This window comes from Misgurnus anguillicaudatus, chromosome 2 (assembly GCF_027580225.2).
Source record: "Misgurnus anguillicaudatus chromosome 2, ASM2758022v2, whole genome shotgun sequence".
NCBI classification, from domain to species: domain Eukaryota; kingdom Metazoa; phylum Chordata; class Actinopteri; order Cypriniformes; family Cobitidae; genus Misgurnus; species Misgurnus anguillicaudatus.
In genome coordinates this window covers 47819747-47847075 of record NC_073338.2, presented here as the reverse complement: position 1 = coordinate 47847075, position 27329 = coordinate 47819747, and the positions used below count along the sequence as shown (strand labels likewise).

Genomic DNA, 27329 nt, shown 5'->3' with positions numbered 1-27329 from the left:
TGCAGTTAGTTTTTTTTAGGGGTAGATGTGGATATAGTTTGCAAGTGTGTTTTAAGCTGGATTTTGTGAAAATGGAGTGGTCCCAATTGGGTCATGAGTCGCAGGCGGTATAAGTAAAACTTGCAATCGGTCCGTGCATGCATATAATGTAAATGACACAAACATGTTTTGTAGTGAATCAATCAATGTTTGTGTACTTGCTCGTGATTCTCTCTGCCCGCGGTACACCTCCATTAGCTTGACTTTTTTGGAAAGTAGCGTTACAGCTGATCTGTCTTTTATAAATCTGCTAAAACTAAAGACTCATCGGAGATACGAAGAATGCAATGGTACTATAGGAACTCAAGATTAACATGAGATTAGCAGAAAACAGCATGTTTTAATTGACCTTTAAACTATTTGGAACCAAGTGTGTGCATCTATTCCAGATCACATCACTTATATGTCAAAGCTGCTGGGTCACACTGGATGAGATATACGTCTCTGATGACCACACATCTGAAGTCATCCCCTCAATTCTTTATGTATATCTCAGTTTAGATGGATAGTAGTCTACATTGAGGACAGTATTGAGCCTAGAGAAAGTACAGACATATGCTCCACGTCATTTCTCCAGTCACAGCAACAGAGCCGCAACACATGTCTATGGAGAGGTCACATTGAAAATGGCAGACTTGGTACAGTAGTGTGTCACAGTTTACAATTTTCCTCTACATTGGCATGTCCAAGGGGACGTGTGTCAGAAGAATTATGTCAGAATGGAACAATGTGTCAAGTGTGTATGAAAATGTGATTCTTTGGATTGAGGAAAGAAACACAAACGTGTCAGCCAAAAAGCTGTTACAATAAGTTACAGTACCCCCAGTACACACACAGAATATATATACATATATATATATATATATATATATATATATATATATATATATATATATATATATTTTTTATTTATTTATTTATTTATTTGTACATTTATACAACACATTGAAATGTACCTTTTGGGGTACAATATTATTTGGGTATGTTTCTTGATAGTAACTTAAAAATTGAAAACTGATCAATGTTGAGGTAAGCGCTAGCTTCTACGTCTCCTAGCTAAGATCAAGCCATTTCTATCTGAGAAAACATTGGAGATCGCCATCCATGCTTTTATTGGATCTCGCTTAGATTACTGTAATTCTCTCTACTGTGGCATTTCAAATAAATTAGTTGCACGTCTTCAATTAATCCAAAATACCGCTGCTAAATTCCTCAAAGGACAGTGCAAATTTGATCATGTCACCCCCCATGACATGCACTAGCTTCCTGTTCATTTCCGCATCAACTTTAAAATTCTCCTTTTTGTATATAAATCCAAATAACTAAGCACCTCTTTGTTTGTCTAAACTTCTTCACCCGCATAGCCCATCACATACATTGAGATCTGGAGATCAAAATCTTCTTCTGGTTCCAAGATCGCAGCTAATAAACAGAGGGAACAAAGCCTTTGCCATTGCAGGCCCTAAATTATTGAACAGCTTGCCGGTCCACATTAAAATAGCTCCATGCTAAACTGCTTTTAAAACCTATAATTCCTACCTTTTCTCTCTGGCTTTTTGTTTATGTTTCTTTTATCTTTTAATTTTATTAATATTATTATTACGATTATTATGTTTCTTATCTCATGCATTCCGGTACAGCACTTGTATATAAACGTGCTCTATAAATCAATAAACTTGAAACTTAAACTTTTGGGGTACAATATTATAGCATAAGGAACAATTGTGTAGCTTAAAGGAACAGTATGTAAGAAATGTATATCAATGAATCATAAAATGGCCCTGATATGTCACTAGACATTAAGAAATCATTTTCATTTCAAATACTTATATCACTGACAACAGTGGTCCGGACAGGAAATTGTCATTTAAAAAGTGGAGTTGCAGACCTCAACTGATCTTTATGTTATCATGTTGTGTATTGGCCACCAGTTGTGTGATTGCAGTACCAGTTTTAGCCACAAGTTTTGTGATTGCAGTACCAGTTTTGATCACAATCCTACATACTGTTCCTTTAAGTAACAATTTTGTATCACTTAAAGGGGCCATGGCACAAGACTTTTTTAAGATGTCAAATAAATCTTTGGTGTCCCCAGAGCACATATGTGAAGTTTTAGCTCAAAACACCATATAAATAATTTATTATAGCATGTTTAAATTGCCATGTAAAAATTTTTCACATGGAAGTAATTTTCTCCAAATACGCACATGCCTATATGAGCAATAATCTCTTTTGGTCAATGTTAAACCAACTGATTTATGGTAACCATAGAAACCAAATGGCTATCAGGGTTGTCTGCACACAAGTCATGGGCAGTACCACGGTTGAAGCACCATAACCATATCTAAGCTGTGCTAACACTTTCAAGAAACCTTACCTGTTTTCTATAACATCTAGCTGACTACAGTAACCATAGCAAACATTTCCAATATTGGGAACAACGTCTGAACACTTCTCTTTCTCCACACTTGTCAACACTGGAGCGGTAGTCATGTATGGGCTTTTGACGTGATTACATAATACATAATGTCACGTTGGCAAATCACACTGGGAGAAGTTGTGGTTTAAAAGTCTTTTTTGGCAAAATTGATGATTGTTCACTAGATAAGACCCTTATGCCTCAGTTGGGATCATTTAGAGCCTTTGAAGCTGCATTGAACTGTAAACTGTTGAGGTCCACAACAGAGCCTTTGAAGTCCACAATATGGAGAAAATCCTGGAATGTTTTCCTGTAAAAACTTAATTTCTTCTTTTGATCAAAGAAAGACAAACATCTTGGATGACATGGGGGTGAGTAAATTAAAAAAAAATTGTTTAAAAGAGGAGTAATCTGTTTCAGTGATGCGCGGGTCAATGTATAAACAACCTGACACTTTCAACCAGTGGCGGCTCATGACTGCTCATCCGACGGGCGCTAATTCAAAACTCAACCCACTAGGGTTTTTACCAGTACATTGGTGTCATCTGCAACATGTATAGATCATATATTTACAAATGCTTCTGAACATTGCTCCAAAGCAGTCTCTGTGCCCACTGGTTGTAGTGACCATAATATCATAGGAGTCACAAGGAAAACTAAATTGTCTAAAGGAGGCTGTAAAATAATTCATAAAAGAACCTACAGATATTTCAACCAAGAGCAGTATGTGGGTGAAATTCAAGGTGTGGACTGGTCAGAAGTGTGTGAAGATCGTGACCCTGACTCAGCCCTTAATAAGTTTATGGACATACTAATGAAGATAGTTGACAAGCATGCTCCTCTCAGGAAAAGAGCTGTAAGAAATAAGTGTGCCCCTTGGTTGGACACAAATCTTAAAAATGTAATGCGGTCTAGAGATAACGCTAAAATAAAAGCTAATATTTCTTGCGAACTAGCTGATCAAAAACAATATAGAACTCTCAGAAATAAAGTAGTCAAAATGAACAGAAAGAAGAAAAAGGAGTACTTTCAAGAAAAGATTAATGAAGCAAAAAATGATGGTAAAAAACTATGGAACACTTTAAATCAAATAATGGGCAGGAGTAAGCACTCAACTGCTTCATATGTTGAAAATGATGGAGTGTTCATTACAGATCCAGAGGGAATTGCCAATTATTTTAACAATTACTTTATTAGTAAGGTAGAGAAATTTAGATCTGGTATGAGTCCAAATATCTCAGCATCTTATGATGCAATATTAAGTAAGATAATGAGTGAGAAGAATCATTCTGTCACTTTCTCATTCAGTCAAGTTGACAGAGGTTCTGTTGGAAAAATTCTTGCAGCTCTTCCTGATGGAAAGGCATCAGGCATGGACCACTTGGACTCCAGGCTTATCAGGGTGGCAGCTGAAGTTCTCTCCTTTCCTATTGCTCATTTGGTCAATTTAAGTTTGTTGGAGGGCATATTTCCCGAGAAATGGAAGGAGGCTAAAATCATACCACTGCCTAAAAATAAAAGAGCTACATTTACAGGACAGAATAGCCGACCTATCAGTATATTACCTTTACTCAGCAAAGTCATGGAAAAGATTGCTTTTGAACAAGTTTATAAATATTTTTTTTCGAATAGGCTGATCACTAAGTACCAGCATGCATATCGGGAGGGTCACTCCACATGTACTGCTTTAACTCATATGACCAACAATTGGTTAGAAGAAATTGATGCAAACAGATTAGTAGGAGCAGTGATGTTAGACTTCAGTGCAGCATTCGACCTGATAGATCACAAAATACTGCTTCAAAAATTAGAATGTTATGGTTTTACACCTTCGTCTCTGTCATGGATGGGGAGTTACCTATTCAATAGAAAGCAGCGGGTGTTCTTTAATGGTCAATATTCTTCTACTAAGACAATACATTGTGGTGTGCCCCAGGGTAGCTGCCTTGGGCCTTTGCTATACTTGATCTTTACAAATGATTTACCTTTTATTATGGAACATTCAACTGTTGTTATGTATGCAGATGATTCCACATTGTACTGTTCTGCAAAAAATCCTCATGATGTTTCAAATCTATTAAATCATGATTTACAGAATATAAGCAAGTGGGTAAAAGAAAACAAATTAGTTTTAAATGTAGACAAATCAACATCTTTGCTTTTCTGGAAAAGATTAAAACTAACTCCCCAGCCCTCTCTGAACTTGTCAGTCAATGCGCTGCAGCTAAGACAAGTGACGCAAGCCAAGTTACTGGGTGTCACCTTGGATTCTTACTTGTCTTGGTCAGCTCATATTGATGGAATGATAGCTAAAATGGGAAAGGGTATTGCAATGTCCAGAAAGTGTATGTCATATATTCCTATGTCCATTGCAAGACAGGTGGTCCAGTCCCTTGTTTTGTGCCATTTAGAAAACTGTCCAATTATATGGTCGTCTACATCACAAAAAAATCTTCGGAAGCTTCAAGTGGCACAAAATAGGGCGGCGAGGACTGTCCTACAGTGCTCTTTTAAGACTAACGTGGCCCTGATGCATAAACGCCTTTCTTGGCTCACAGTTGACAACAAAATTAAATTACGATTAATTTTAATATTGTGGAATGCTATATTTATGAAACAGCCACAGTTTCTCTCTGAGCAGCTTGTTTTTGTAGGAAGTGGACATCTATATGCCACCAGGCAGGCCCTAGGTGGTGATATAAAACTTCCGCTTCCTAGGACAAACTTTCTGAAACGCACATCACTTTATCGAGCAATATCTATTTGGAATCGACTTTCTGTCTCATCACGCAGAATTCATAACAAATACAAATTTAAGAGGACAGTAACCAAGGAATTGCTGCAAATGATCTAGGGCCAGCTGGAAATTGTCATGTTCTTTCAAATGCTTTCTTTTTTTCTTTTTTTCCCCTGAACGTTATTGCAATGTTTGAACTATTTTGATTGTAATTTGTGTTGTTATTGCTTTGTGTAATTTTATGTTGTGAATAATTTTAAAGAGGACCCCAGGAAGATTAGCTGCCATTAAATGGGCCGCTAATGGGGATCCTAATAAAACAATAAAACAAAACAAACCATTTTCGCGTCGGTTTAGGGTTAGATTACGCAAAATTAAACAGTGTACGCGAAATTAAACAGTTGTCACCTGGCGTTGGGGTTAGAGTTAGGTACGACAGTTGTCACCTGGCCTTGGGGTTAGAGTTAGGTTTGGGTAGGGATGTCATTATGTAAATCTAACCCTAAACTGACGCGAAAATGGTGAGAAAATAGGAAAGAGAATGCAACGGACGTAATAGTATTGAAGTCAAAAAATGACGCGAAAGGTATACCCTCCCCGTCACATATTGACGAATGGTCAAGTGTCGTCAAATATTGACGACATGGGGTGAGGATGGGTTGGATAAAACAGATGCTCACGTTCACAAAATACACGCAAGACACTCCCTTAACACTAAACTTTGATTACGCATGAGTTTATGCGAGTATCTGGCAAACGCGAGCGTCTCTTTTATCATAAACCCTTCAGAAGCGTCTGCAGCAGGCACTTATTTTGACAAGACACGCAGAACACATATTTTGAAAAAAAGGAAACACACACATGACGGGCTACATACATGTTGTGACGAACTTCGCATTGAGCGCCCTTGTTTAAAATAGTTAAATGGCATCTTCATTTCAAAGACCCAACCGACCGTGATTTCATGCAATGCCCCCTTTCACAAGCCTTACATAACAAACTGTTGAGGGCTTGTAAACAGCGTATAATAGTTTGTTCTTGTCCTTACCTGTTACACCTTCTCACAGTCATGGCCTGTAGTATCAAACCTTTATGCAGTGGATGACAGGAGTTAATCCTGTGGGATTTCAGCTGAAAGCACTGCCGTAGCTTTTATAAGTAGATTTGCGACACTTTAAACACTTTAAAGCTTCTCTCTGCAGGTTTTAATGACAGATTAAAGTACCTCTTCATGTTTGAAACGTTGCGTTGAAAGGTTACGGTATCATTCACACATTTGCAAGTGGTGCGAGGTTAAAGCACTACGCACATTCAAATGCTAAAGTCTTTCTAATAGATTTAAAAACACTGTTCAACCTTCAACCTTTCTTGTTTGGCATCCATAAAATAAAAGCGCATATTGTTTTTGCCAGACGTGGAGGTGGAAATTTCATGTGATCCATCACAGCAGCAGGAATATGTTGTCATGACAACACAGACTGGTTTATGGAACCTCTCCTCCGCCTCATACGACACTATCGGTCGTTCCCTTAACACGACCCGTAGGGTTTACTGAATTAGCGCCCCTACCAGCAGCAGGCAATGCCATTGTGAGTATATCTGATGAGAGTTGCCTCTACATTATGTGATCTGCATTCATAATGATTCACTGCATAGTCATGAGCTTACCGTATGCCATGACCTACATATCACCGTCCTGATATTCAGGTCATGTTTTGTGTCACAATCCTGCTGAACTGTGGTTTACTGTGTATGCATGAGTGATGTAGTTCACTCACAAACTATATTCACACACACCAGTTGATGAGAAAATGAAAGAGTGATGAAGACATACATACATACTGAAGACTAGAAATTACATTTTCTAAAACATCACCCTCTGAATAACACATTCTGATTTCATAATGAAACATGTCATCACTGGTGACACTAATATGACTGCAATTTTGTTTTTATTTTCATTTTTTTATTTAACAGGGAAGATGAATTACCTCTATGAAAATGAAAAAAATGAATAATTTAATTAAGTTCTGTGGCATTCAGTTGGCTAAACTATAATTATATTAATATTTTTCATTTCAATTACACCCCAAAGAGAAAATCAAGTGTTGCGAATGGAATAGAGTGCCGCAGGGATGATGTATTTTTGTAGGCCAATTCCGGAAGTTTACCTTTGCTAAAAAGCCCATTCATTTTTCCCATACACTTTAGATTATCACAAACAATTATCCCTGTGTTTAACAAAACTTTTGTCCAACAAAATAATAGGTAACACTTTCTTTCAATGGGTGTTCATAAAACTGACATAACACATTCATAATCATGACATGACACGAGATATGAACATGAAGGAGATTTATGCACGTTTATGACTGTCATTAGTTCAATTATGTAATTTTTAATGCAAAGATGACATTGTTTGAGATTTCTGACAGTTATGACATTAACCAATACATTATAACTTGTAATGGCAATGTGACATTACAAAGACAACATAACTGACCACTTTTTACCAGTGATACAAATTCAATTTGTCATTAAAGGGATAGTTCACCCAAAAATGAAAATTCTGTCATCATTTACTCACTCTAATGTTGTAATAAACCTGTATAAAATTTGTTGTTTTGATGAACACAAAGGAAGATATTTTGAGAAATGTTTGTAACCAAACCATTCATGGACCCCATTTACTTCCATAGTATTCTTTTTTCCTACTATGGAAGTGAATGGGGTCCACAAACGATTTTGTTACAAACATTTCTTAAGATATCTTCCTTTGTGTTTATTAGAACAAAGAAATGTAAACAGGTTTGTAACAACACGAGGGTGAGTAAATGATGACAGAATTTTTTATTTTTGGGTGAACTATCCCTTTAAAATGTCATTAAGTGTTAACATGTTGTCACATAGTTTTATAACGGCGTCATAAATATTTTTCTTGACCTCAACTACAGTGATTCAAAAACAATTTGTCATTAAAATGTCATTAAGTGTTAATACTCTGTCAAATAGTTTTATAATAGCATCATCAATATTTTTCAGTTAATAATGCTTTTTAAGTTTCCTTCATGTGTTTAACAAATAAAATCAATCATTCAATAATAATAATAATAATATTATTATTAATAACTAAAATTCATAAAATTATATTTTATTGCATAAACGAAAACAGTATAATAATGGGTTAAGCCATGCAGCGTTGGGTCCATAAGTTAATAACATTAAATTAAATTGATTAAATGTTTAGTTGTTTGTAAGTCAGAACATTTTAGAACCATCTGTGTGAGGAAGAACAAGTTCTGTTAGTTGACCGTTTTTTTATGTATTGTGTGCACATACATAAAGTTAAGTATAATCATTTGACGTGTCTGATACATATTGTTTAAATATTTAAGATTATTTGACATAGTATTAACCCTAAATGTCATTTAAATGAAATTTTAATGTAATGTTAACCCATAAAGCTATGTAGTTTCTTAAGTTTGATAATTATTCTGCTATGTCATGTTTATGACCGATTTATGACAAGTTATGATGTATTGGTTTATGTCAAGTTGTTCAAACAATGTCATCTTTGCATTAACAATGACATAATTGAACAAATGTTACTTAATGACAGTTGTCATAAATGTGCATAAAATCTCCTTTATGTTCATGACAGATGTCATGTCATGATTATAAGGTTTCATGTCAGCCTTATGAACACTCCTTCGAGTAAAGTATTCCCAAATAATCTTAACAGATGAACACAACTTTTATAAATTTTGAAGTTAAACATTGTCTTTTATAGTAAACACATTTACACTTCTTAAAATCATAAAAGTTGTTTTCATCTGAAGATTAACTTGTTGGACAAAACATGTTATAAACTTTAAACAAAGCTTATTTTTTGCATGAATCCAAAAGTCCAATCAAAGATGGATTTACCCATGGATAGGTCGGTGTTGATGAAGTAGTTGGTAGTTACCTATTCTTCAACCCATACGATTGTTTTGGTCGTTTGTCCATTCCCCCAAATAAAACCAACAGATGCTTTTACTAAATTAGTGCCTTAACATATTGGGGTGTGAAGTTATGTATTGGGGTATAATTTTGCTATTGGGATTTTCAATTTAAACCATCAGGATTAATAGAGTGCAACAGGGATGATGTATTTTTGTAGGCCAACCACGGAAGTTGGCGGGATATTGGGTCCTTTGAAAAAAGCCCATTCATTTTTCCCAAAATTGATGGGAAAAAGCTCTGTAAGTAACAGACACTTACACGCGTTCTCCAACTAATGAAATGTAAATGTGTTTACTAATAATATAAAAAGCCGAATTTTGAAAAATCATAAAAGTTGTGTTCATCTGTGTAGAGTAACTTGTTGGGCAAAAGTTTAAGTGTCATAATTTCTTTTTAAACACAAACCTTATTTTTTGCGATAATCCTAAACGGGGGGAAAATGAATGGGTTTTATAGGGATGGAACCACCATCCTGCTAACTTCCAGGTTAGCCAACAAAAATACACAACAAAATCCCCAGAGTTAAATGAACACTGCTGGGTGTATATATTGTCCCAGTCATACAGAGAATTAAAAAAGTAACCCTGAAGCAGAGTTAAAAGCTGCAATCTGTAACTTTATCCTTTGTCACCATCTCTGTTTGAAACATAAAATTGCATTTTAAATTTACTTTAATATAGAGATATTTTCTTAACTTAGGTTTAGATGTTGGCCGTTCCATTTAAAGTCACCATTATGGTGATCAGTGTTTGTTTTAGTTATACAATGATGACAGATGAATGACTGATACAGAGATACACTGGTTCAAAAACTGCTGCCAGAAGAAGTGATGATACTTCATCTTTGTAAAATAGCATTGTTTTGTCTCATGAACAATTGCATCATTACGCCAGCTAAGATTGTGAAGTGCTATTGGCTGTCGTAAACAACTGTGTCATGCTAATGATACGGTTTACGTTTAAATGAGATCTGACTGTGTGCGCGTTGCTTTCATGGATTTCTTCATATAAAGTGATTGTATGGCTTCAGTTGGCACGGTTTGCAAAACAAATTGCTTGTAACACGTTTAAAATGTTGTTGTTTTGTTGGTCAATTCATGCAATAAATACTGTGACTGTAATCGTACTTGCGTGTTGTGTTTTATATTGTTGAGAACTGATTGAGTTTTGATGCTCCAAAATATCTTTAAAACCTGAATCTCTAGAACAATCTCGTGAATGCATGCTAGTCTAGAAAATATGGAATGTGTGATTACAGCAGTAGTGACAGGGTACATAAAACAGAATAGATTGGTAGAAATATCTACTGTATCATCATATGCAGATATGTAATATATTTCAGTGATTGACCGGAAGTGTTTTTATATAAACACAGCAAGGTAATAATTAGATTTAGTTTGAATAATTTGAAGTGCCCTACAGTAGATTTGCAACAACAGAAAAATGGAACAGCAATGAAGAGAAACAGTGCCACATACACACAAACATGTCATTACAGTTAACTGCCTGATTGACGCCTGAATGAATGTCAATCATGCTCCATTTAATCAAATGCAATTGCTTTAGATGCTCATGCTCAACCAAAACACTTCAAACAGAGTCTCCCAGACACAGATGTGCAGGCACACACACACACACACACACACACACACACACACACACACACACACACACACACACACACACACACACACACACACACACACACACGTGCTTTTTCAGGAAGTGGGAATTCTCCTCCTGAAATTGGAGCATAGTGAAAAGAGGGATTTGTGAAAGACAGAGAGTGTGTTTGTGTGTGGGTAGAGCAAATGCTTTCATCTGCAATAGCTGGAGACGTCTGAATTACCATGAGTTAAAAATGTTCAAACTGCTCCTTTCAGGCTTGTTCTCCTTTCAGTTTGGGAATGCTGATTAGCCAGGCATTTTATCAGTAACACACCAACCTACCCTGGTTCAACCATAGACTAAAAAAAGATTAGTTTTTTCATTGTAATGAATTGAAGCCAAAAATGTCCGACCATGGGCGGCGCTGCCATGTTACATAAAAACGTCAGTTTGGAGCCAGGGCGTGCGCAGAAGCAATCGTCCGTGGAGGCAGAGCCGAGGTATCAAACTTCTTCCCAAACGCTTGCATGCCCAATTCAACCATGCCAATCATACTGACACACTTTGTATCTATAGCATCAAATTAGCTACTAGCTAAAATGAAACTTATCACAAAAATGAACAATTGTACATTAGCGTGATAACAAAAACCATCTTTCGGAAAATTTTAATGGAAATATTTTTTTTATTTAGAGCAGAGTCCCATTGAAGTGGGCGGGGTTTATGACTTGTACTGCAGCCAGCCACCAGGGGGCGATCAAAGAGCCAGCGGTTCACTTTTCAGGATGTATGAGGCACACCCGGTCCCAACCCCCAAATGTTTTTTTAAAGAAATGGGACCCGATCTGGGGTGCATTTTCCAAAGCAACTATGGTCGCAAGATCTGTTGTTACCAATAGAGATCAATGGTAAGAACGACCATAGTTAGCTAAAGATGCTTTTGGGAAACGCACCCCTGAGCAGCGGTCCATCTTTGTAGTGGGTGGAGCAGCCGATAAATATGATGCGCAAGCTGTCTAACATTTTACAATACTTTGCATTTGAAATGTCTTCAGTACTATGTAAAAAATCATTTGCGTGGTAGCAATTTAATTAATTGAATTATTATCTTGTGTTAAATGTGCTACAGTGATTGGGTCATTTAAAAAAAAAAACTAATTAGAACTAGCTGTATTGTTCTTCACAGTCTATAAATCTGCGGATACTAAAGGCTAGTGAAGTTGGACCAATTATTATTCACTTTTTAACACGATGTTATATGTTGCGTTACACACTACAACACTCTAGTGTGCAGCAAAGTGTTGTTCAACAGTACTGAAAAATTTCAGATCCACATTAATTATGTACTTTAAAAGGGTATATTTATAAATATTATGCATAACACGTTTATTTAGTTTTACAATTTTCTCTAATTTACTTGAATTACATTTGTATTATATCAGTCTCATATAATCGGCCACACTGCTTTCTTAATCTCGGCCATTAAAAAACATATAGGTTGACCACAATTGAAGATGACAATGATGAACCTGTGCGTGCATGCAAACACTACACATTTATGTACACTGTTAATAAACAGAAAATAAATATTACAAAACCGTATCCGCTATATAGGGGGACACCATAACTGTTTTTAAAAAGGAGGAACTGTGACTGGGTTTGTGTGCACTGTAGATTTGAACAAAATCAAACACATTGGGATCATTGTAAACATTATAATACTGGATTGTAAAATAAAATACCATTTCTTTCCACCCAATAAAAAATATACAAACTGGTTTTAAGGAACTAGATCAGTTTGGTTGTTACTCTTTACATTTCCGTTTACATTGAGTCATTCACTGTTTTTTGCATTGGATATTCATTAAATACTCATCGATTCACTCGCTTCTCTTTGCATATGTAGGCAGACAGGTGAAGAATTACACTAAAAGTATCAATATAGACCAAGATGGATTGCTATATAAAGCATGATCATATTAACAGTGTAAATGCTAGCCATGTTGTTGTTCTGACATGATTTAAAGGAACAGTATGTAGGATTGTGGCCAAAACTGGTACTGCAATCACACAACTGGTGGCCAATAGACAAAATGACAACATAAACATCAGTTGAGGGCTGCAACTCCACTTTTTAAATGACAATATCCTGGCCGAACCACTCTTGTCAGTGATATAAGTATTTGAAATGAAAATGATTTCTTAATGTCTAGTGACATATCAGGGCCATTTTACGATTAATTGATATAAATTTCTTACATACTGTTCCTTTAATATCACCGTCTTTTCTCTCACTGGATCAGAACGTGCAAACAAATGAGAAAGGCACATTAACATTATGTTTACTAGTTGTCTTAGTTTAATAAACTATTGGTCAACCACAGATTGCAGCACCATGATAATTCCTCAGCCACAAAAAGTACCTTAAAAGAAGAACCGAGATCATCTTAAAATCCATCACATTTACACATTTGGCTTTCATTCAAAGCAACTTACAGTTCGTTACAAGATATATATGTGTTTTCCCCTGGGGATTAAACTGATAACCATTTTGCGCTTCTTACAAGAACACTACGACCCTCGTGCTAATGGTGTGATATCTGCTTTTTCATAACTGTGAGTTTAAATTCAGTAAATATTACAGATCAGCTCAACTGTAGGGTCCTTCGGTTGGTGCTGGGAACACAGACCAAAATTAATATTTTATGATACAATACGACTCAAGTTTGTAGATTTCCATGTAAATACTTGTATATTCATTTTGATTAAGGGATATGTTTGATGGTTGTTTAAATGTTTTTTTTATTCCTAACATTCAGTGAAAGTTGATCATCAAACATTTTATGAACTGTATTATAAAAATTTTGTTTATTTGGCAAATGTTTTTTTTTCCCTGTAAATACAGTGCATTACAGTACAAATTTTGTTATGAACATGTGCTTTATAGGAATTGAACCAATGATCTCCGCATTACTACTGACATGCACTACCAAACTGTAAAAAGTAAACGGATCTATTACTTCAATTGGTAACCCTTAAAAAATATAAGCTTTTTCAACTTACATTTTTCCCTTAAAGGACAAGTTCAGTATTTTATACTTAGCCATGTTTTCAGATTGTTTATGATGAAATAGAACGGTTTTGACTGAGATTTCGACATATGTGGCTGCCCCGAGAATTTTCGGGTGCTTGTTGTTTCACCTCCCACCTTTACAATGGGTTTAATGGTGCACTGGAACAATCCTTCCTAAAATGCATTAAACTTTCGTTTACAAAGACGTGAAACTCAGCGAGTGGTCAGGGGTGTTCACTGATATGCTCACACAAAAATCGCTGCAAAAGATGCTTTCCAACAGGTTTTATCATAGTTTTTGCCAACTCCATTGACTTGTATTAGATGTGCTGTGAGGTACGGTATTACTCCGCGCCGGGAACTTTGTTTCTATTCTTGCAATTGGCAAAGGTGGATTAGCGCCACCACCTGGGCTGGAGTGTCTGTTATTCAAGCTCTCAGCGGAAGAATATACGGGTGTGAGGCGTTTGGAAAAATAGGTCCACAAGTTAACAACGAATGCTAAAACAGCTGTTGGAAAGCATCTTCTGCAGCGATTTCTGTGTGAGCACACCAGCGAACACCCCCGACCACTCGCTGAGTTTCGCGTCTTTGTGGATGAGGGTTTGGTGCATTTTGGGAGGGATTGTTCCAGTGCACCATTAAACCCATTGTAGAGCTGTGAGGCGAAACGCAAACAAGCGAAAACTCTCAGGGCAGCCGCACATGTCGAAAATTCAGCCAAAACCGTTCTATTTCACCATAAACAATCTGAAAACAGGGCCTCAAGTGCAAAACACCGAACTTGTCCTTTAAAGTGAGTGTTTATTTTTTAGGTGTTACCAATTAAAGTCATGTTTTAAGTTAATTCAATTATTTACTAGAACAGTGGTTCTCAAACTTTTTCCTCGTGTGGCCCCCGTTGTGTACGGTGCATTCCTTCACGGCCCCCCTAAAGAAAATTTATGACAAAAACTGTTCTAAAATGTAACATTTTAATTAAACAAAACATATTAAGTTATACAAAGTAGTGCTGTTGGTTAGTAGCCTTATTTTTTTGGGGGGTTTAATTACACAGAATTCATGATAAATGAATGTATTTTATAAAATGTCATAAAACTGGGCCCCCCCTGGCACCATCTCGCGGCCCCCCTGTGGGCCCCGGACCCCAGTTTGAGAACCACTGCACTAGAACATCAAGGTTGTTTCTGATTCAATTCACACAGAAGTGAATACTCCTCATTACATTTTTGTTGAATAAGACACCAGGTCATTAATGTAATTAATCTTGTCTCAAGAGGTAAAAGAAAGTTTTAAAAGAATATCAAATAAAATCACAGTAATGTGTTGAAAAATCTTAATTATTGCACCATAATATGCAGTGTCTAGATGGCAAAGAGACTGCAGATTGACACAAAACATTTACAAAGTCAAAGGCAATGACAGAGATGATTTTACTTTTTTTAAATTGCTTTATACAGTAGAAAAACTGAAAGCAATGTTTCACCCAGTGTTTGAATTGAGGAGGGGCTGGGGTGGTCCCAGACCCCCTATCCACACTATTCCTGACGTAAATGCGGGCGACGCCATCTTGAGCTCAGGTGGGTAAAACTTCCGGTGAGCCGCTACAGCTAATAGTAGTCCTATTGTGAGGGATACGAGTCTGCCGTTTTGACTGGCATTTTAATGCTTATTATGAAATCCAGGAAGACCGGCATAATTTGTGCAGTTAGGGGTTGCCATAATAGATGATACAAAAGCAGTAAATCTCTACAAAACGGTTGTTTTAACTATAATACACACACAAGAACTGAATGTGTTTGTGGCACACGTGCATCTATTAACTGTATCCACACATCCATCCAGTAAAACCTTTCATAGAAACTGACAGTGAACAATAAATACAATTATTCAAAAACAACATATTATGCTGATAAAATATGCTGATTTATTTATTCTGCTACTATAGACCCCTTCACGGTTCACGTCACAGGCTGTTCCCACTGCGCATGTCGGGGTCAGAAAAGTCATTACAGCTGATTGAGTTGCGTATTATTCGGTATCGTCAAAAATGCCTACTTACGTCGTGGGCTGTGAAAATCGCACGAGGTCTTCCGTTAAGTTTTCGCGATTCATGCAGAATCTCAAAAACAAAAAAATACAACATCTGCGTCTGCAAGCAATTAACGTGCAGACTGGGACAATGCAAAGATCAAAGAGGCTTGTGTTTGTAGTGCTCACTTCATTTGAGGTAAGTCATCATTTTTCAGCACTGTTAGATTAAATTATAAAGCCTAAATGGTATGAACAGTTCGACCCCGTGCTGCGCGCGCACCCGATAATCATTCAATGTTTACAAACCTTGAAGGGGTCTATATATTATTACAAAAATGACATTACATAATATATAGCCTACGACATAAACTGCTTATTAGTTAATGTTTATAATAGTTTGTGATGTGTTTACGCATACTGTTACTTTTGTTATGTTTTAAATGATTTTTTTAAGCAAATAATTTCATAAGCTCATGTCTTATTTACTGTGAAAACAATACTGAAAACATGTATAGGAGTTTAATATGTTTATTATGGTTTGCTTAAATAACTTACATTGTGTTAAATGAGAAGCATAAGTTACTGCTGCTGTCGGATCGCGTGAAGCTTGATGTGTAGCCATAAAACTCGATAAGTCGATTAAAAATTGCCGTTTAAAAAAAACTCACACCAGGGACAGTTGTGACATAACCATCACCTGAAAAGGTTAAAAACAAGAAGTCTCAGTATATTCCATGTATTAAACACTCGACTGACTGTCTCACTGTACAGATACGGCATGTCTCTGTGCTTTTATATTTGCACATTGAAGACCCCCGAGGAACAACATGAAACGATTGAATATATCTGTGAAATCGCCGGCTCTGGTTCAGTGACAGTACGCGCTGGAAGTCGCACCCATAATTTGCGCAAAGCGTCATGGGGCGTAGGAATAGTGTGGATAAAGCACAAAAATATAAATTAGGGGGTCCCCTGGTTTTTATTAAAATGAAAATACTACATGAATTTAAAATGTTCGTGCTGCTTTGCCACAAAGCGACACTGTCCATTATTTGTCGCAATTTCGCAATAATCTAATCCAAAAGATTTCTGTCTGAAATAAATGTAACTCTCAAGTGCACCTCATGCTATTTTCTGAAGGGGGGCTTAGCTAGGGGACCCCTATTATCTTTGACATAATTTGAACACTGGTTTCACCTACAGTTAAGATATTTCTTAATCAATTTTTTTATTAGGCTAGTCACTAAATTCGTAAACATTTATGTTTAGGTATATCAGCATTTATCAAATTAAAAGTTATCAGTCAAGCCGCATTCAGACAGCCAGCGATGTTATCGCTGTGTGTCGCCCATCTCTTTCAATGAGGCATTTCTAAATCTGCTTGTCATAAACAAATCCACATCAGTAACTGATGAGAGAATGATGACGTGAACTCCACTGCTTCGTTCTCATTGGTAGTCGCTCTCGAAATTCCCTCGACATTTGCATAAAGTTAAACTTTTCTTAACTTTCTCGCATCGCTGGACATGCCCATATGGTCGCCAACGGTCACTTTCACTCGTGCCGCCAGAAGTCGCCCGTTTTCCATTGAAATAAATGAGATTGTGTCGCTATGCAACTGCTGGCTGTCTGAATGGGGCGTCAAGCCTAAAAAAAATTGTAACTGACCCAGAGCTTGCTATTGCATAATGTGCACTACAGTTAATGTCATCCAAATAAAATGTTTATATGCAGAATCATGAATCAGGTGGTTTTATACTGTAGGTGGTCTGTGGGTGTGTCGACTGTGATTGAGCTGATGGTGATTTTGGGCACCATAAACTAACCTGATAACAGTGGAGGCCAGTGACTACTTTTTCGAGGGCGCTTGCTGCGACGTTCGTCACAACATGTATGTAGCCCGTCATGTGTGTGGTTCCTTTTTTCAAAATATGTGTTCTGCGCGTCGAGTGATCCATGTGCATCACGTGTCTTGTCAAAATAAGTGCCTGCTGCAGACGCGTCTAAAGAGTTTATGATAAAAGAGACGCTCGCGTTTACCAGATACTCGTATAATCTCATGCATAATCAAAGTTTACTGTTAAGGGAGTGTCTTGCGTGTATTTTGAATTTGCGCCCCTCGAATGAGCAGTCGCGAGCCGCCACTGCCTGACAATGTTAACCTTGTAACGTTGTGTTGCTGCCTGGATGTACGAATTTCACGTCAGAGACTCACTACACACTATATAAAAAATTAAAAACAATAAAATATATTTAACCCTGCATTAATAATTGAATGCAGATTTATGTGTTTCTAGCACTGCACGGATACAAGCAATCACAATGCACAGATTTCTTTGTTTGGCTAAAAGATTATGAAGTATTTGGCATGCAGTGTGGGTTATTTGGGGAGGGGTGTGTGTTTGTTGACAGAGCATCAATCATTGTGACCATGAGATAAGCTCTGTCTTTCTCTGCTGTAGTATTAAGGATTATAGATTATGCTGGAAGTGACACAATATTATTTTACATATTGTGTAGTGCACTGAAATATATGATAGCACAAATGAGATTTACAGTGCGCTTTTAAAGTAGATGATAGGCCAACATGTTACTATGAAAAGAAAACTCATAACAGAAAAATACATATTTGTATGCTTTTTAACCTTTGTGGAGACTTTGAGACACAGACAGTTAATTCAACTGATATTTTTTGTCATATATACAACAGTAAAAATGCTATAAAATGCATATAGCCTTCATCAAAACCCAACATAAAATTGTTTCTAATTTATATTTTCTTCTTGTTCCCAGATCTTTTTGTCATTAGTCACGCAACACTGGTTTGCTGCTTGAATACGTTCCTTATGGGACTGCACATGAATATAAATCAAGCTGATTAGATCTGTCAGGACAGCTCAGTGCTTTCGAGAAAGGCCCTACCCATTTTGTGCGCCCCCTACACCTGTAGGGTCCTTACAATTCGGGGCGGCCCTGACAGAAAGGATTCTTGAGTGATCCAGCAATACAGATGCTGGTGTGAAGTGATCAATCACAGTTCATTTGTTGTTTAAGTAAAAATTCTAATTTATTTAAAATGAGAAATTATGATTGCATTTTATTTAGGTTTAAGAGATCCTGCAGTTTCCAGCTATTGCTCAAGTGGAAGGGCAGTTTACCTTAAAAAATTGACACATCAGTTTACATTTTTATACAGTTTTTAATACTACATACAGATTTCCTGTATTTCTGGATGTATTCTATTAAAGAGACTGAGACACAATTATATATGTAAATCACTATAACATTGCAAAAACAACAAATCTAATTCTGGCATGGTGGCCTAAGACTTTTGCACAGTACTGTATTTCTAATATGTATATGGCTCCCTCATCTGGCCATATTGAAAATCACTCATGTCATTCACTCATTTGATGTTTCACATGCTAAACCAAGCAAACAGTGTATTACTACGGTATAACAAAACATCCATCGCCTTCGAGATTTAAAACTCAATAAAACTTTACCTTTCAATGGACTGTAACTGAACTAATTTCATTTTAAAAGGGCCATGGCATGAAAATCTGACTTTTTCCACGTTTAAGTGATTGGGTCGCCAGTGCTTCTATCAATCTAGAAAATGTGAAAAAGATCAACCCAGTAACTTAGTTTTGGCAAGCCATTCTATACAAGCACATGAAAAAATAGGTTGTTGAAATTTGGCTCTCCTTATGATGTCATAAGGAGCCCTTATTATAAAATACAGCCCCTTAATCTGCACTATCCAACCACAGCACTGCCATTTAGTGCAGAGAAAAGCACAATTGAGTTTTAATTGCAACAAACCACCATCATTCTGATCAGTGTTTAAATTTCAGCTCATTTGCATTTTAAATGACACACCCAAAACTTCACATTTTTGCACACACCTACAAAGTGGCAATTTTAACATGCTATAATAAATTATTTATATGATATTTTGAACTAAAACTTCACATATGTGCTCAGGGGACACCAAAGATTTATTTGACATCTTAAAAAAGTCTTGTCCCATGGCCCCTTTAATGTGATATATCCCTTTAATAAGATATTGCCTCTATGGTTTGTAATGTAGTGGCAGGCAATAATAAGAATTGAGTTAAAGGTCATCATATAGACATTCAGGGGTCAGTGGGGTCCTTAAAAATATTTCAGAACAAAAATCTCAAAATTACTTTTTTTGGGTGGCCCAGCATTTTATTTTAGAAATAACCATCATTGGTTATGCATCAAATAATTCAGAAATATCAGTGCAACGTTTACAGCTTTTCCACATAATATTATTAGATTTCAATAAGTAAGTGATCTTATAAATGAAAGTAATGGCTGGACCATATCACCACATAAACCTACAAGGCATGAAATCTATAAGTAGATATGCATTCATCAGTCTTAGACACCGGTCAGGTGATACTACAGTACTTTTAGGAGTGGTTTCCCAGACAGGGCTCATGTTTCAGCTCCTCATATTTGACCTAAAATATATGTAACTATTCAAAAACATAACAACATAATGCAGTGGTGTCAAGTGTATGATCAGAGGATGCAGCAATCGTCACTACTACTTGAATGGCTTGCATGCATTCTATTGATCATCATCTGCAGCTCTGCAGCCTCCTGTTGATGCCTTTCCTGAAGCAAACGCTCCTGTTCCTGTAATAAAATATACAAAACATAATGAAACAAAATAGCTGACAAAGACCCTTAACTGCTACAAAGAATATCTGACATCCTAAAACCACAAACCTAACACCCATCAAGCAATTTGGTGTTTAAAACACATCTAATAGCAGTCCAAACACCCAGATCTGTAGACTAATACAGGGGTTTTCAAAATGGGGTCCTGGGACCCCCAGGGGGCCTCCAGGAATTTCTAGGGGTTCCCCAAAAATTTCACAGAAAAATAAATTCGACATATACATTCCAGAAATATTGTGTGTTTTTTTATCATTGCCCTTTATCTCACTCGCTGGGGTTTGTAAGGCAGTATTTCTTGTAAAGCTGCTATGAAACAAGATTTAAAGGGCCCATAACCTAGGTATTTTCAGCAATATAAAAATAGTCTCTGATATCCCCAGAATGTGGATATAGTAACAAACTTTCGCCCAAACGCTCTTGTGGATTTTGACGACAAATAAATTACCACACAACCTTGGTGTTTATCAAAAAAAAACTAGGTAAGTCGGGCAGGAATTTTTATCCGGGTGGTCGGGGAAAAACAGAGACATTCTGGATTCGGAAAGCAATAAAATCACAGACTACCCCCCGTAAATGATGAAAATACCTTACATCCCCACGAGAAACAATTACCATCCGAATAGGGCTTTAGACATATGGCACATTTTTTTGACAGGATTACAAATTGGCACAGTTCATATAATGTGACCTCTTGAGGTTGGCGATTATATATATATATATATATAGTGAGAAAAAAGTATTTGAACACCCTGCTATTTTGCAAGTTCTCCCACTTAGAAATCATAGTGGGGTCTGAAATTGTCATCGTAGGTGCATGTCCACTGTAAGAGACATGTAAAAAAATCCAGAAATCACAATGTATGATTTTTTTAACTATTTATTTGTATGATACAGCTAAAAATAAGTATTTGAACACCTGTCCATCAGCTAAAATTCTGACCCTCAAAGACCTGTTAGTCTAGCCTGCCTCCATTTATTATCCTAAATTAGATGCACCTGGTTGAGGTTGTTAGCTGCATAAAGACACCTGTCCACCCCATACAATCAGTAAGAATCCAAATAATAACATGGCCAAGACCAAAGAGCTGTCTAAAGACACTAGATACAAAAATGTACACCTCCACAAGACTGGAAAGGGCTACAGGGAAATTGCCAAGCTGCTTGGTGAAAAAAGGTCCACTGTTGGAGCAATCATTAGAAAATGGAAGAAGCTAAACATGACTGTCAATCTCCCTCGGACTGGGGCTCCATGCAAGATCTCACCTCGTGGGGTCTCAATGATCCTAAGAAAGATGAGAAATCAGCCCAGAACTACACGGGAGGAGCTGGTCAATAACCTGAAAAGAGCTGGGACCACCATTTCCAAGGCTACTGTTGGTAATACACTAAGACATCATGGTTTGAAATCATGCATGGCACGGAAGGTTTCCCTGCTTAAACCAGCACATGTCCAGGCCCGTCTTAAGTTTGCCATTGACCATTTGGATGATCCAGAGGAGTCATGGGAGAAAGTCATGTGGTCAGATGAGACCAAAATAGAACTTTTTGGTCATAATTCCACTAAACGTGTTTGGAGGAAGAAGAATGATGATGAGTACCGTCCCAAGAACACCATCTCTACTGTGAAGCATGGGGGTCGTAGCATCATGCTTTGGGGGTGTTTTTCTGCAAATGGGACAGTGCGACTGCACTGTATTAAGGAGATGATGACCGGGGCCATGTATTGCAAGATTTTGGGGAACAACCTCCTTCCCTCAGTTACAGCATTGAAGATGGATCGAGGCTGGGTCTTCCAACATGACAATGACCCGAAGCACACAGCCAGGATAACCAAAAATGGCTCTGTAAGAAGCATAGCAAGGTTCTGGCGTGGCCAGTCTCCAGACCTAAACCCAATAGAGATTCTTTGGATGGAGCCCAAACTCTGTGTTTCTCAGCGACAGGCCAGAAACCTGACTGATCTACAGAAGGAGTGGGTCAAATTATGTCTCTCACAGTGGACATGCACCTACAATGACAATTTCAGACCCCTCCATGATTTCTAAATGGCAAAATAGCAGGGTGTTCAAATACTTATTTTCCTCACTGTATATATTTATAATGATATTGGGTAAAACTAATGTGTGTTTATGCTTTCCTCGTAAACTCTGTGTAAAATATCTACTTTCAGAAATGTTGTTCTGAAGGTCTTTTATCCTCCTCTACAGTTTCACAATACTTCTCTCCAGGTGCATCCCTCCCTTCTGTCTCTCAGCTCATGTCTTATGGCCTTGACCCATCTTATCTCTAGTTTCTGCCATCTCCTCCTTAACTTCTTTCTCATTTTGTATTTCGCTTTACTTTTAGGCATGTTTTTACACATACTGTATGGATTAAGTGTTTAAATGTATATATTCTTAACTAGATGTCAAAACAAAAACTACAGTGGTGTGAAAAAGTGTTGGTCCCTCTCCAGATGTCTTATGTTTTTGCACATGTCACACTTTCATGTTTCAGATCATCAAACAAATTTCAATATTAGTCAAAGATAACACAAGTGAACACAACATGCACTTTTTAAATGAAGGTTTTTATTACTAAGAGTTATTAAACTGGAGGAGGGCAAACACTTTTTCACACCCATTGTATTTTGTATCATTCTTTAAAATAAGTAGTGAAGCTACGGTCGCCGCCCCAGTACAAACACGTCATCGTCTGAGACAACGTTGTGACCAAACACGCTCTGTTGAGCAGTTTGTCTGTTTAGGGCTACTGTACAGTAAAAACATGGCAGCACAGTGAATTTATTAGTCGTCTTACCCTTAGTCTGGCCTCCTGCAAGCGTTCATTTTCTTGTCTTATTCTCTCTTCTTCAAGTCTTTGCTTCTCCATGAGTTGTCTCATATGCTCCTCATGGGCTCGTTGTTGTTCTTCTAGTATCTGTTTCTGTCGCCGGTTCTCTGCCTCTCGTTCTCTTTGCTCACGTTCTAAAATAAGTCGCCTTTGTCTTTCCACTGTCAAGACAGAGAGACGGTTTAGTGCGTATACAGACATAAACTCTACTTAAAATACATCTGATATCATTTAGGTGTCCAAACACGGGAGAAGAGGATGACGAATAAGATGTTGCATAGACATTGACTAGAATCAACAAAAGACAAAGTTTAGATAATAGTAAACAGGTGATGGCAATGATACCAGGATGGTGAATGACGGGGTGAAAAGGATTATGGAAACTGGAGTCCAGAAAGTGAGGGTAAATGACAGGGGAATGGCGTTAAAAGATTTAGGGTCAGATTTACTAACATCTTGCGCCAGCGCCAGCGCAAACCATCATTTTTGCATTAAATAACAGCTGTCAAGATTTACTGAAGACGCACATTGGATAATTCATGCAGAAGAGGTGTGGTCTAGTTATTTTTGTGACTGACCTTATTGCATATGCATTTAAACATTTATGGGAGAAAATTGTTTAAATGATTCACCCAAGACGATTTACTACACGATGTTTGTGCGTGAGATATTACTGGTATTAGCGCCATTTTTTAACGCCAAAAAGCATCTCTTAAACCATTTTGCTCTAGAAATGGCTGCAATTGTTGCTTATATGAGGCATTATGGCTTTAACAGCTTTCCAGACCTACACGTGCAAAACGGTGACGAAATAAGGCAATATTTGTCAGCTCTGTCAAGTGTTGCGTGCTATAGATGCTGTTTATAGTTGTGCTATGTGCACATGGACACCTTTGTTTTGGAAAAAGAAAAGGCATTAGCCAAACAAAATGTGACTATGGTGTAGCATTCAAAATGCGATCTTTTATTACGTATTTTATTTTTACATTGTAATTACTGGAACAGATATATAGTGTACGAAAATCAGCTATATGAATGTGGTGTGAACAATTTACATGATTGATCAATCTGTGACCCTGGACCACAAAACCAGTCTCATGCCGTATGGGTATATTTGTAGCAATAGCCAACAATACATTGTATGGTTCAAAATTATACATTTCTGTTTTATGCCTAAAAACATTACAATATTATTTACATTTACCTTTAAATAATGTCTCTAAAATTATTTCAGTGATAGAACAACATTTAACTGGACAAATTGCGTTGCTGCAACCTGAGCAGCCTCATAGCTGCTACAAGCACACTCTGAAAGTGGCGGTGGAGGGTAGAGCACACAGCCCCGCCCCTCCCCCTGCCTGCAGAAGAGTGTCTGATACCAGGCACTGTTGCGCTTTTCAACCACATGGGGGAGCTGTAAATCATTTTTACATGGAAACTACATAGTGTTGCTTTAAGTAAAGATTGTATTTTGTGAAGATATTTAGTAAATGTTCTACCGTAAATAAATCAAAAATGTATTTATCATTAGTAATATGTGTTGCTAAGGGTTTGGACAACAACTTTAAAATGCAATTTGGTAACACTTTACTTGAAGGGGTGTTCATAAGACTAAAATGACACCTTCATAATCATGACATAACATTTGTTATAAACATGAAGGAGATTTTATTCACATTTAGTTATTAAGTGTCATTAGTTTAGTTGTGACATTTTTAATGCAAAGATGACATTGTTTGGGATGTCTTTGTTATGACAACTTAACATACACCAATACATCATAACTGGTAATGACAATTTGACATTACTAAGACAACATAACTGACCAATTTTTACAACTGATACAAATACAATGTGTCATTAAAATATCACTAAGTGTTAATACTCTGTCATATAGTTTTATAACAGCATCATAAATAATATTCAGTTCATAAAGTGTCCTCCTTGTGTTTAAGAAATAAAATCAATCATCCAATAATAATAATAATAATAATAATAATTAGAATTGATAAAATTGTATTTTAATTGCATTTGGAGACTGATTCAACTAAAATTAAATGAAAACAGCACAATATTGGGTTTAGCCATGCAGCGTTGGGTCCATATTGCTGGAAAAACAGTTAATTACATTAAATTAATTAAATGTTTTGTTAATTTTTTTCTTTTTTGTCAGAAAATTTCAGAACCCTCTGTGTGTATTTTGCACATACATAAAGTATAATCTTTTGACATGTCCGTTACATTTTGTTAAGGTTTTTAAAATTATTTGACGGAGTATTAACACTTATTGACATTTTAATTAGAAGTTCAATTTGTACCACTGTAGTTGAGGTCAAGAAAAATATTCATGATGATGTTATAAAAATATTTGACATTGTATTAACACTTAATAACATTTTAATGATAGTAATAATAATAATGTCATGTTAACCCATAAAGCTAGGTAGTTTCTTAAGTTTGATAATTATTCTGGTGTGTCATGTTTATGACAAGTTATGATGTATTGGTGTATGTCATGTTGTCATAACAAAGACATCTCAAGCAGTGTCATCTTTGCATTAAAAATTAAATAATTGAACGAATGAGACTTAGGGCCCTATGTTAACGATCTGAAACGCAAGTGCGAAGCGCAAAGCGCAAGTGACTTTGTGGGCGGATCTTGGGCGCTGTTGCTATTTTCCCGGCGGGAGAAATAAGTCTTGCGACAGGCACAAATCAATAAGGGGTTGGTCTGAAGTAGGTTCATTATTCATAGGTGTGGTTTGGGCGTAACGTCAAATAAACCAATCAGAACGCTATCCAACATTCCCTTTAAACGCAAGGGCGCAAGTTCCATGGCGGGTTGCTATTATTATGGGCCCTATTTTAACGATCTAAGCACATTATCTAAAGCGCACAGCGCAACGTCTAAATGGGCGTGTCCGAATCCACTTTTGCTAATTTAACGACGGGAAAAATGGTTTGTGCGCCGAGGGCATGGTCGAAAAGGGTTGGTCCTATTGTAATGGGAGTAGTTTGGGCGTAACGTGCAGTAAACTAATGAGAGTCTCAGCTCTCATCCCCTTTAAAAGCCTGTTGCGCTGCCGCTATGTCTAATCCCTATTTAGATGACGGACTTTGTAAACTGAAAAACTAAGCAGAGGAAGAAGATCCCCAGTTTAAGATTAATGTTAAATAATTGTGTTGTTTTTCACTTGTATTGAAATTGTTATTTTTTTATTAAAACCTTTAAAAATCGTTTTCTTTTAGCCATGGAAGTAAAAAAGCAGGCTTTTAATTGCTTTAAATGTATGGCTATCCAAAATCATCAAAAAATAATTTACAAGTATGTAAGATAAGGTTTGTACTCTAAAAATACTATATTTGTAACAAACAGGAGATAAAGAATTTACAAACGGCTCTCCGAACGTTTCAGCACTTGGACAGCGTTTTTTTTAAGCAAAGAGTTTTTTTAATCATTATTTAAAAATGTTTCTCATCTCACCATATCCACAGGTACAGAGTCATCATATACAATAAATCCGTGAGGTAGCATTAAAAAAAAAACATTTAAAAACAGATGCATTTGTTCAAAGCAAAGCATTTATTTACTTACCAGGCTACAGGTGAAGCAGCTCTTTGCACCTTCTAACATCTCATAATCGATCCTCATTTATGTCCAAGAGACTCAATAATAATCTTTTACATTCAATCATTTAATCTTTCATATTTAAAAGCGTTTTTGTGCTGCTGTGCGCATTCATGTACTATGTGATAAGCAAACCCGCGTTGTCGTCCCGTTTAGGCACATATTACTAATGCGCTCTTTAAACAACAAAAAAAAATATATTGCGCCATTGACTTTAGACTTTAGACCAGGTTTTTGTT

General features: G+C 36.7%; 1 protein-coding gene across 1 annotated transcript in view; it reads right to left on the bottom strand.

Annotated features, from left to right (window-relative positions):
- Nucleotides 1-19144: 19144 nt before the first annotated feature.
- The window catches only part of LOC129443137 (guanylate-binding protein 1), a 37753-nt gene continuing 29568 nt past the window's right edge, over nucleotides 19145-27329 (bottom strand). The window contains exons 10-11 of the mRNA XM_073856907.1: nucleotides 23430-23623; nucleotides 19145-20585 (exon numbers count right to left, since the gene is read on the bottom strand). Coding sequence (XP_073713008.1) covers nucleotides 20469-20585; nucleotides 23430-23623 — 311 coding nt within the window. The 3' untranslated portion in view covers nucleotides 19145-20468. The remainder of the gene's footprint in view (nucleotides 20586-23429; nucleotides 23624-27329) is intronic.